Genomic DNA, 12,647 nt, shown 5'->3' on the forward strand with positions numbered 1-12,647 from the left:
AATTGGTACAGTGGATCCTGTTAGTTTAAAAAGAATTCAACAAGAACACAGTTTTTGAGGGTACGTTTCACACAAGCATTGGATGTTTATCTTCACACAGATAACCACAGACACATGAAATAACTTACCAAGTAGTGCGGTAGACTGTAGGACTTTAGGGACTTTCAAAACTTGACTTGATGTTATTTTGGTGGAATTAGGTGGTGTCACAAAGCTGAGACATACTCAAGAAAGGTTTGGGGCAGCCACCCGTATATTCTGGTATCCTGGCTGCAAAGTCGTTTTTTATCACAATAAACAGCACTGATGTGCATACAAATGAGTCCAAAACAAGACTGAGGGAAAGGGGAAAAGGGCAGGCTTTTAAAGGGGAAGACAGGAAGTGAGGTCATGGGAATCGGGCACGTGTTCGTCACTCATTGGATCAGGCCCGGACGTGACATCAGGGGGGCCGGCGCCGGTTAGTTCTGTCTCCATTGGTTCGGTCCTGGAAGTGATGTCACGAGAGCCAGGTGGAGTCTCCCAGGGATGGTCTACAGGGAAGTGAGAAAAAGAGTCAGTGCACTCTGCCACAGCCCGGCCTGTCTCAGAACTGCCGTCACTCAAGCCCTTTAGCTGCCTCCCATGCGCACGTGTGTGACAGTGGATAGGACTGGTGAGCTTCGCTGGCCTGTTCTCATCAAAATTATTATAATGTTCAAAAGTGTGTGGTGCGTGACATGTGGTGTGTACCCTTCCTGGTTGTCTCAGATTGCAGATACATTTTCCAAAGATGTTTCGTTGCATCTTTTCTTTGTGTGTTTTGCTGGTTAACAATTCTCTTCGTGTGTTTTCCTAACTAAGAATTTTGGTTTAGTGTTTGGGTTTAGACGCTACGGTTTAATGACTATTTGGTGCTGAACTTGGCCTTTCTTTTTGCCTACGTTTCACCTCCTGATCTTTCATTCAAAACAATATCCGTTTTGCAGAACACCACGCCTGCAGCCCATGCCTATTCAGACAGGCCTAGTTTTAAAAACTGATGCTGGGGTAAAGCTATTATTACCAGAGAAACTCTGTGGTTTTTTTTTCCATCCTAAGTGCTTTTGTCATTCCTCGTTACAGACTGCATGTTCATGTCTCAGTAAAGATTACAGAATTTTTTTCTTTCTATAAAAGTAATTCCTGGTTAAACTTTTCCCGTGCAATCAACTTGTCAGTAAAACCGTCATTTGAGTGATTCAGACAGGAGTAAAATTACAGAGATCCTCCAGTAATAAATACTTTATCCAGAGCCTGAAGTGGAAAGAAAGAGCAGCCAGTACTCCTTGTCATGCATGCCAAGTAATGGGGGGCTGTCATATCCCCTTGGAGGTGTGCACAATGAATATTGAAATGCGCTTTTGGTGTGGGCCCCTTTAGAGGTATAAGCGGACATTTTGATGTTATAAATAAGGGTTGCTGACATGGTCTGAACTGATGGTCCCCACCTTTATAAATGCATTAACTACCAGTACTCATACGGTAAGAATGGGGAGCCCACTTCAAACACTGACATTACCCCACCTTTTGATGTAAAAACTAATCTCGCCCGTATACAGCTTTTGAAAGAAGAACATTTCTTATAATAAAAGACATAGTCCAAGTAGTTCCAGCTCGTACCCTCTCCTCTGAAGTCAGCCTCTCTTTTTAACAGGCATGCAGTCAGGCAGTCATTCTCAAACTCGGTTATTAGACAATGGAACCATCAGTTCCTTTGACACATGTGAGCATTAGTCCATTGGAGGAGCTCTGCCTGTTATGGCCAGGGATGAAGCAGTTTACATTTTAGAACAGTAATATTGCCTTGCGACCTTGACTGTGGTTGCCATGGTAACTCAAAGAAAAGCAATCATTTTCTATAACTTTTACATAAGTGAATTGAGAACTCATTTTCAAGAGTCCTTCAAAAAGATGAAAAACAAAAATTGATTGAAAACAGGTGTATACATCAATGAAGGTACAAGTTGAATAGTTATAGAAATTCACGAAACAGAAATATTTTAAATGTATGCAAAGCATGCATGAAAAATGTCGAATAGAGACATTAAAACAAATGGCAGATGAAATTCTAATGGACACCAACTTCTGTAGGCCACTAGTGATGGTAATTTGTTACTAGACCCTGGCCCGGTCTGAGTGAGTGTTCGGTTCATCTTGACTGTCGCTCTTTTTCTGCAGTTGTATTTTAACATCGGTCAGTCTTAAGAAGCTTAGAACGTGACAGACTGACAGTGTTTTTAGGTTCCTTATTTTATATTGTTTGTCTTTTTGTGCCAGAGTATTAGGTGGAGTGTAGGGGCTGCTCTTGAGCCATCTCTAAACTGAAACGATAAGCGAGAATACCCAAAACTACGACATTGGAGGGTGAGCAAAGGGAAGAATAATACAAAAGGTGGAAAATGTTAACCCTTCTACCTCCCTGGACCCACCTTGATGTCTGACGTTTGGGGTGACTGCTGACTAACCCAATGAAGTGCCACATAAGCATTCCCAGTGTCACCTCCAACTGTGTCTTCCAGTTTGGGTTCCTCCCATCAGTTGCGCCCATTCCAATGACTTTCTGCCTCCATTAGTAAAGTCAACTAAAGACTATGGGTGTTTCTGACATCATAAAGCAGCTGACGGATATTAAATAAGAGTCAATAAAACCAATACAAAATTAGCAACCCACACCCAAGCAAAGCCAAAAAACCACAGCGAAAAGTTTGGACTCCTTAAATGTTTAGTTTCTTTTAGCTTCCGGACAAGAATTTCGAAGTTCACAAATTCGGAAGAAGGAAGTTAGTGTGGTGGCATGTTAAATAGTGATGGTCTGATGATGCGACAACTTCTGGGCTCCTTTTCTAACAATGAAAAATGGTGGCACCTGCAGGAAAACAAAATGTTGACAACTTGTGAAAAAAGAAATGCTTAAAATAGTAAATGAACGAGTTTCTGATTTTTGCAAAACTCTGAAATGATAGAAACTTACTGTAGGTGGGATGGCTTTATATTGCTACACACATGATGACCCCAGGAACTCATTCTTGTTCAGAAGGCTGGTGTGTTGTGATTTGCCATGAAGACAAATGCCCAAAGGAGAGAAAAACTGTTGGAAAAAACCCTGGCCACAAATGAAACTTTTAGTTATTTAATAAATGAGTTAAAATAAAATGCTGAGGTATGTGTTTGGGGGTTCTGCAGGCATAAGGGGTAAGAGGGCCGCTCTTTCAACCTGTTTGCTATATGAATGCATGTGACGATGTGGGTTCGGCTCCACGCTCTCATCACTGTTTGGAAGCCCTTGAACCCAATACCAATGTCACTGAGATGAGCTAGACAGTGGAGGCAACAACATAGCAAGGGGATGGTACAATTGTGCAAAAGTGCTTTTATTAAAACAGTCAACAAAACAAAGTGTTCAAATAAATACTGCAGTGCTTTCAAAGTTCAATAAATAATCCAATAAAAGAAAAACATGGAGGTTAAAAACACTACAAAAAAAAAACAATCCTTTTAAAACGAGGTTAAAATGTTCTCTAGGAAGCAGTCTTTAAAACAATGCCAAGCCTGGTGCTCTTCTAGACTAGCGTCTCACCTGCTTATCCCGGTTGTTCCTGCTTCTGCCACGAATCCCCTAACAGCCAAGGCTGTCACGTTGGGGGCACCATGTCCCAAGTCCCGACTCCCGCTACCTTCCGCGGAGAGTACTGCACCTTCCCGGTCACTCCCGCCCTGCAAAACAAACTCTGCGGGAGCGACCACAACCACTACTTCTCCCAGGTGTTGGCCTAACACCCAGGCTTCCATGCAGCTGCCTGCGAGCATTCTCTCTCTCTCTCTCTCTCTCTCGCTCGCTCGCTCTCCTGCACCGACTTGCGCGCACTCTCTCTCCTCACGTGCTTCCTGCTACAACCTCCGTTTCCTTCTTTCCTTTTTCTTTCCGATTTGTTCTTTGATCTTTCTCTCAACCAACTCGCACTTCTTTTTATATTGCAAGGGGCCATAGCAGCTGCAGCACATTAGCCACGGGAACAATCACGGATGTGGGCAGTCCCTCACCTGGGCACATGGTGAGAAACGCCCACACTGCAGATCGCCCCGTGGCTTGCTACGACCACTACGCCCCCTCACTAAGCCGCCGCAAGTGCGGTGATTATTTATTTATAAAAACGGCCTTTGCTGAACGAGCTGTGGACCCATAACACCGCAATGCAGTGGCATCAAATCCAGTTCTTTCACTGTGGGTGTTGGACTCCCTGAGTTTTCTCACCAGTCCTGTTTGTGGTTGTCATGGCTGGGATATCAAGGCACTGCCAAGGATGTGAAGGTGTCCAGTTGGGGAGGTTAGAGGTAGCATTGTTGCTTTAGGTACTGTAAATGATGTTGTCCTCTTTGCTTAATCTGATCGTGACCTTCAGCACACACACTTCATCGATTCGCTGCCGAGTGTCAAGCATCTGGCATGAGGATCAGCACCTCCGAGTCCGAGGTCATGGTTTTCTATTGGAAAAGAGTGGATTGCTCTGTCAGTGAGTGGACAACTGCCCTTAGAGGAGGAGTTCAAGTCCCTTGGGATCTTTTTCACAAATGACGGAGTAACGGAATGCAAGTGGATTGCAGCGGCGGGAACTGTACCAGTCCATGGTGGTGAAGAGGGAGCTACGTCTAAGGACAAAATTCTCGGTTTACTGGTCGAGCTACATCTCTGCCCTCACCTATGGTCATGAACTGTGGGTAATGCCTGAAAGAATGAGATTGCGAGTACAAGCCGTAAAATGAGGTTTCTCTGCAGGGTGGCTGGGCTTACACTCCATGATAGGGTGAGAAGCTCAGCATTTCGGGACAGCCTCAGAGTAGACGCTGCTCCTCCAGATTGAGAGAAGAGACTGTCAAGGTGGTTTAGGCATGACATAGAGATGCTCCTGGGGCGGCTCCCCCTTGAGCCGTTCCAGACACGCTGGAGGGATTATACAGTATCTCTTGGCTGGCTTGGGAATTCCCCAGGAAAAGCTGGAATCTGTAGCTGGGTATCAGGAAGTCTGGGCTGACCTGCTTGGCCTAGTGCCACTGCAACCCTCACCATGAAAAGAGGTTAAGAAAATAAGATGAGGTGGAAAAGTTAAATTAGAAAAAAAACCAAAACAAATCTTAAGTAGGGCAGCACGGTGGCGCAGTGGGTAGCGCTGCAGCCTCGCAGTTAGGAGACCCGGGTTTGCTTCCCAGGTCCACCCTGTGTGGAGTTTGCATGTTCTCCCCGTGTCTGCGTGGGTTTCCTTTGGGTGCTCTGGTGTCCTCCCACGGTCCAAAGACATGCAGGTTAGGTGCATTGGTCGATCCTAAATTGTCCCTAGTGTGTGTGTGTGTGTGTGTGTGTGTGTGCCCTGCGGTGGGCCCTGCAGTGTGCCTGGGGTTTGTTTCCTGCCTTGCGCCCAGTGTTGGCTGGGATTGGCTCCAGCAGACCCCCGTGACCCTGTAATTAGGATATAGCGGGTTGGATAATGGATGGATGGATGGAAATCTTAAGTACCAAACTGATGAAAAATACCAACTAGTAAATTGAAAAGATACCACAAATACGAATATTCAATAACAGAAATACTTAACTAAATTGCCAAGTCAAAATCTGAAATCCAATCAAGAAAGAACAAAATAAAAAATCTAAAGTACCAAACTCATGAAAAATACAAACTAGGAAATCAAAAAAGAAATCAAAATACTAATTTCAAGAAATGTAAGATAGGACTCAAATAATGCAAAACAAAAAAAAGGGAAAAAAACCAGAAATTGCGTGCATACTTGTGGGAATTATTGTGAGAATTTTTGGGACATCAAGGTGGATTGGCGATTCTAAATTGGCCCTAGTGTGTGCTTGGTGTGTGGGTGTGTTTGTGTGTGTCCTGCGGTGGGTTGGCACCCTGCCCAGGATTGGTTCCTGCCTTGTGCCCTGTGTTGGCTGGGATTGGCTCCAGCAGACCCCCGTGACCCTGTATTTGGATTCAGCGGGTTAGAAAATGGATGGATGGATGGATGGATGGAACTTCAAACCAATAACAAAGTCAGCCAGGCAGCGTCGAGAACTGTGGATAGAAAAATAAGACGAGCACCAAGTGAAAAAGGAGGAACCAAAAAAAGTGTGTCTTGAAGTGACGCCAAAGGCTGTTTGGTTTTTAAAGCTGACCTACCAAGAATTATAAGAAAGACTTTCTTAATTAAGCAAAGGGATAACTCGGCATGAAGACACAGCTGTATAGGGTGGTCCAGATCTAATTATGCAATTTTTATTACGCTGTAACTTATTAAGTTTATTACATAGAAAATCACCCGAAAAATCCCGGACCATCGAGAAGTGTGTGAACTGACGACACAAAGAATCGTCTTTGCACCGAAATGGAATCGTCCCCGCATAAATCAAAAGTCACCCAGACGATCTGGATCTGCATAATTAGATCTGCACCACCCTGTATAGTATTTATATGTAGTGGATGTTACATCATTAATGTGACATAGCGATCATGAAACTACCTGCTGGTGTCACATATACACAAAAATAGCACAAAAAAGTTTTAACATTATTAAAACTGATACAGAGCACAAAATAAATAACGAAAAATCAGGTTCTTTATCAAAGAATAGGAAAAGGGCTCAACAAAAAATCTTCTGTATAAACTAATAAAATAATGAAGGATAACTATAATTACAGAAATGAGCCAAAATATGAAATATAAATGTCAAAATCCTATGTAGAAAGCCAAAGGTCAAAACCAGAGAGAACCTAAATGAAATGGTTAGAAGACGAAAAAACAACAAAGAGAAAGAAAAAGTAGTAGTAAAAGACAAAACAAGGGCTAATGCCACTGTGAGGTTTCAGTGGACGGAACTTAAGAGACTTAAGCGGACCCCCAGGGTTGAAAAGAAGCTGATTAAAGCACTGTGAGCCTGTTTCCTAATTATAAGTCTGTATCTCCACCATCAAATAAAATAAAAAATTCACAAAGTAAATAACTAAAGAAAATGAGGACATGAATAACCTAACACGAGACACTAAAGGATAATGATTAACAATGATGAAACAATTAACAAAACGTTAATAAAAGAATATTTCAGCATTCTGACCTTGGGACTGTGATAAATGGGGCCACCTGTTCTTCTGTGAGAGTCCTTTATCTGTGCGCTTGTGCCCTCTGCTGGTTGCTGAGTGAATCACCACTTGTATGTGTAATATAAGAGTCCCTCTTGTATTTGAGCGTGAGTTTCTTGGGAAATGTTGTTAATTTCCAGCATGTAAGACTATTTATAAGGCTTTACGGATTGGTTTCTGTATGTTGTCCTTACTAAATTTTGTTGCATTACAAGAAAAAAATTGTTTTTGATTTTAAAAAGGATGGAGTGATGTTTTAACAATTGGAGTAATGGTAAAAAAAACAAAAAACAGGGTAAGCAGTTCTTTGCCACAAGTATTAATCATGAAAGGACCTTGGCAGTTTGAGGTTTGACCATCTGACCTGAGTTTTGGCTTCTGTTTCACAGGATGATGAAGTGGTGCTCCAGTGTTCTGCCACCATCCATAAAGAGCAACAGAAACTCTGTTTAGCTGCTGAAGGATTTGGAAACAGACTTTGCTTCCTGGAATCCACTTCAAATTCAAAGGTAAAGTACGGGTGGGAGATTTTAAAGTTTAAAGGATCCTTCACTTACAGTGTTTATGCACAAAGCAGGTTTCAAGCATCAGTTTTGCTAAAGTGCTTTCACATTTTTAAAGGCTTCTGACTGCTTATTTTTGGTCAGTTTTCGTAGGCAGGGACCTGTTATTCAGTAAATGAATACTGATTGTTACATCACACTTACAAAAGGTGATCATATGAAACACAGAAATAACTTTTTTTCTGATTCTTGGGAATCTTCTGTACTGACGAACAAGAAGAGGTCTAAACATCAACCTTCATTACACCGAGACCCAGTAATTATAGGGCTGCAGGGTCTTTACCCTGATGTGCTGTGTGTTATGTTGGGGTAAACTGTTGCTCCATGAGAAATATAACTGTAAATAAAAGGATCCAAAACCTTCAACAGAAAGAGAAAACAATAAGTCATTAGAGAAGGATAACGCTGAAATGGACTGACAGATGGACAGAAGAGCAGCACATCATCATTAGAACAACAGTGGCTTGGGAGGTCTATGTTAGAGAACAACAGGAACAGTCCTGCATTGAAGACCACTGGCCATTTCATTTACTTCAACTGACTGCAGCTAGATGGCTCGTCTGGTAGGACAGTTTAGATGCATGGGTGGAGTTTGACATTTAGGAATTTTGGGGGTCCAAAAACCATAAAAACCATAAAAATGAATTCCATTTTTTTTAGAGTCACAGCTACATATTTCAATCACATCCCATGTCAAGATTGTAAATTGTTCTTAGTATAAAGTTACAATAAGAGGTAAGCCTCACTTACATTAACACATTTAAAAATACATAAATGCCAATACAGGAGGTCCTCGGGTTACGACACAGTTCCGTTCCTACAACAGTGATGTAACCCGAATTTTGGTGTAAGTCGAAACACACTCTAGCCTAAGTCACTTACCTATCTTAACACATTTGCAAAATCATAATCTAGATCATAAAAACACAAAATCTAAGCCTGAGAATAAAGAAAAGGACATAAATATACTGTACTGTACTCTGTACTGTAGTAAAAGAAAAAATGAGTGCAAAAAATGCTTACCTTTATTCCTTCTCATGTCTCAATTTTTTAAAGTTCTTATGGGAGTGAGTGTTGTAAACTCGAAATGTTGTATGTTGAAACGTTGTAACCCGAGGACCCCCTGTAATGACATTTAAATGATGGAAAACATTGCTTTTTTAAGTTTATTGTCTACTTTCTGTAATTGTGGTAAAATAAGCACTCTATAATTTTAACAAGATAGAAAAGGGACGCCTAGTGTAAGGTTTGGGTGTGTTTGGGGACCTAGTTAACTGATTATTAGTCAGGGCTTTTTCAGTTGTTTATTTGCTTCATCAAAGGGACAGAAAACCCATTTCCAGTTTTTAAATATTTTGTCACAGGGGTGCGTGTGATGGAGATTTGCTCACACTGCCACGCCACTCTTTGTAGAGGAGACATGTGCCCACAGAAACATCAGGCATATGTGTGCGGCCATTTCAGTCACTCAACAACAACAACAACAACAACAACATTTATTTATATAGCACATTTTCATACAAACAGTAGCTCAAAGTGCTTTACATATTAAAGAATAGAAAAATGAAAGACACAATTATAAAACAAAATAAATCAACATTAATTAACATCGAATAAGAGTAAGGTTCAATGGCCAGGGGGGACAGAAAAAACAAAAAAACTCCAGACGGCTGGAGAAAAAATAAAAATAAAACACTCGTGCTGACTACTTAAGGTCTGTTTTGATAGATAGATAGATAATGTTAAAGGCACTATATGATACAGTGGTGTGAAAAACTATTTGCCCCCTTCCTGATTTCTTATTCTTTTGCATGTTTGTCTCACAAAATGTTTCTGATCATCAAACACATTTAACCATTAGTCAAATATAACACAAGTAAACACAAAATGCAGTTTTTAAATGATGGTTTTTATTATTTAGGGAGAAAAAAAATCCAAACCTACATGGCCCTGTGTGCAAAAGTAATTGCCCCCCTTGTTAAAAAATAACCTAACTGTGGTGTATCTCACCTGAGTTCAATTTCCGTAGCCACCCCCAGACCTGATTACTGCCACACCTGTTTCAATCAAGAAATCACTTAAATAGGAGCTGCCTGACACAGAGAAGTAGACCAAAAGCACCTCAAAAGCTAGACATCATGCCAAGATCCAAAGAAATTCAGGAACAAATGAGAACAGAAGTAATTGAGATCAATCAGTCTGGTGAAGGTTATAAAGCCATTTCTAAAGCTTTGGAACTCCAGTGAACCACAGTGAGAGCCATTATCCACAAATGGCAAAAACATGGAACAGTGGTGAACCTTCCCAGGAGTGGCCGGCCGACCAAAATTACCCCAAGAGCGCCGAGACGACTCATCCGAGAGGTCACAAAAGACCCCAGGACAACGTCTAAAGAACTGCAGGCCTCACTTGCCTCAATTAAGGTCAGTGTTCACGACTCCACCATAAGAAAGAGACTGGGCAAAACGGCCTGCATGGCAGATTTCCAAGACGCAAACCACTGTTAAGCAAAAAGAACATTAGGGCTCGTCTCAATTTTGCTAAGAAACATCTCAATGATTGCCAAGACTTTTGGGAAAATACCTTGTGGACTGATGAGACAAAAGTTGAACTTTTTGGAAGGCAAATGTCCCATTACATCTGTCGTAAAAGGAACACAGCATTTCAGAAAAAGAACATCATACCAACAGTAAAATATGGTGGTGGTAGTGTGATGGTCTGGGGTTGTTCTGCTGCTTCAGGACCTGGAAGGCTTGCTGTGATAGATGGAACCATGAATTCTACTGTCTACCAAAAAATCCTGAAGGAGAATGTCCGGCCATCTGTTTGTCAACTCAAGCTGAAGCGATCTTGGGTGCTGCAACAGGACAATGACCCAAAATACACCAGCAAATCCACCTCTGAATGGCTGAAGAAAAACAAAATGAAGACTTTGGAGTGGCCTAGTCAAAGTCCTGACCTGAATCCAATTGAGATGCTATGGCATGACCTTAAAAAGGCGGTTCATGCTAGAAAACCCTCAAATAAAGCTGAATTACAACAATTCTGCAAAAATGAGTGGGCCAAAATTCCTCCAGAGCGCTGTAAAAGACTCATTGCAAGTTATCACAAACGCTTGATTGCAGTTATTGCTGCTAAGGGTGGCCCAACTAGTTATTAGGTTCAGGGGGCAATTACTTTTTCACACAGGGCCATGTGGGTTTGGATTTTTTTTTCTCCCTAAATAATAAAAACCATCATTTAAAAACTGCATTTTGTGTTTACTTGTGTTATATTTGACTAATGGTTAAATGTGTTTGATGATCAGAAACATTTTGTGTGACAAACATGCAAAAGAATAAGAAATCAGGAAGGGGCAAATAGTTTTTCACACCACTGTAGATAGATAGATAGATATGAAAGACACTATAAGATAGATAGATAGATATATAGATAGATAGATAGATACTTTATTAATCCCAAGGGGAAATTCACATAATCCAGCAGCAGTATACTGATACAAAGAAACAATATTAAATTAAATAGTAATAAAAATGAAAAAAATAAAAATAAAATTAATGTTAGCATTTACTCCCCCAGGTGGAATTGAAGAGTCGCATAGTGTGGGGGAGGAACAATCTCCTCAGTCTGTCAGTGGAGCAGGACAGTGACAAAAGTCTGTCACTGAAGCTACTCCTCTGCCTTGAGATGACACTGTTAAGTGGATGCAGTGGATTATTCATGATAGACAGGAGTTTGCTTAATGCCCGTCGCTCTGCCACAGATGTTAAACTGTCCAACTTTAATCCTACAATGGAGCCTGCCTTCTTAACAAGTTTGTCCAGGCGTGAGGCGTCTTTCATCTTTATGCTGCCACCCCAGCACACCACCGCGTAGAAGAGGGCACTCGCCACAACCGTCTGGTAGAACATCTGCAGCATCTTACTGCAGATGTTGAAGGATGCCAGCCTTCTCAGAAAGTATAGTCTGCTCTGACCTTTCTTACATAGAGCATCAGTATTGGCAGTCCAGTCCAATTTGTTATCCAGCTGCACTCCCAGATATTTGTAGGTATTATATTATATTATTTATATTGCTATTGAATCTGTAGAAGAGGAAAGTACTGAATACAAAATATACAAGTTAAAGTGACCTCTCTCAAGCCAAATCTGACATAGTAGACTAATTTGTAATTGAGATGTTGTGCACAGTGCATCTCTCACTATTTTGAGGATAGTCAACATTAAAGAGAGTGTTGTTTAGGGTCGGACAGATTCATTTTCTTAACCCACGTATCCAGGGCAGAGTCATGGGGGCCTATCCAAGCAGGCAGTGAGCGCCAGTCCATTGCAAGGTATACACTTACACTGCGGGTAACTTATCATCATCAATTCATCTAACTTGCATGCCTTTGGGGGAAAAAAATAAATAAACAGGGTAAACCCATGTAGGCCCACATGCAAACTCCCTGCAGGGAGCACCCAGGGCACGAAACCACAGACTCCTCATACTGCGAGGCAGCAGCACTGTGCCGTCTACTGGTTTGATCATTAACATACTTACGTTAGCAGTGCCCTTAGAAAAAAGGAGGAAAAAATACTCTTTATTTGAGACATATTTTAGTAACATAGTGCATCAGAAACTCCACCCATGTGTAGACTGCATCCAAACCAGGTTCTGATTGTTGTTAAATAACTTTTTTCATTTCATGTTGACAACATTGAAAAATGTCATCATTCTTCTACTGAAAACTCTGATTAGTTACAAACATTTAAATAATATCTTAATAACTAAACAGTCCTGCAGACTGTATCAACAGAGGATTGCCATAGTGTCCTTTAGGGGAAGAATCGAAAGGATAGTCGAACAATAGGCTGAAATCGTTACACTCAGATCTCAAGTATTAAACTATCCATCCATTAATTTTCCAACCTGTTATATCCTAACACAGGGTCACTGGGGTC

General features: G+C 41.3%; 1 protein-coding gene across 3 annotated transcripts in view; it reads left to right on the forward strand.

The window, feature by feature from the left end:
* ryr2a (ryanodine receptor 2a (cardiac)) overlaps positions 1-12,647 on the forward strand; it is a 612,010-nt gene that overhangs the window by 218,562 nt on the left and 380,801 nt on the right. For all 3 annotated transcript variants that reach the window (XM_039738686.1, XM_039738687.1, XM_039738688.1), the window contains exon 2: positions 7,531-7,650. In XM_039738686.1, the coding sequence (XP_039594620.1) occupies positions 7,531-7,650 (120 nt within the window). The remainder of the gene's footprint in view (positions 1-7,530; positions 7,651-12,647) is intronic.

The sequence above is a fragment of the Polypterus senegalus genome, chromosome 16, assembly GCF_016835505.1.
Source record: "Polypterus senegalus isolate Bchr_013 chromosome 16, ASM1683550v1, whole genome shotgun sequence".
NCBI lineage: Eukaryota > Metazoa > Chordata > Cladistia > Polypteriformes > Polypteridae > Polypterus > Polypterus senegalus.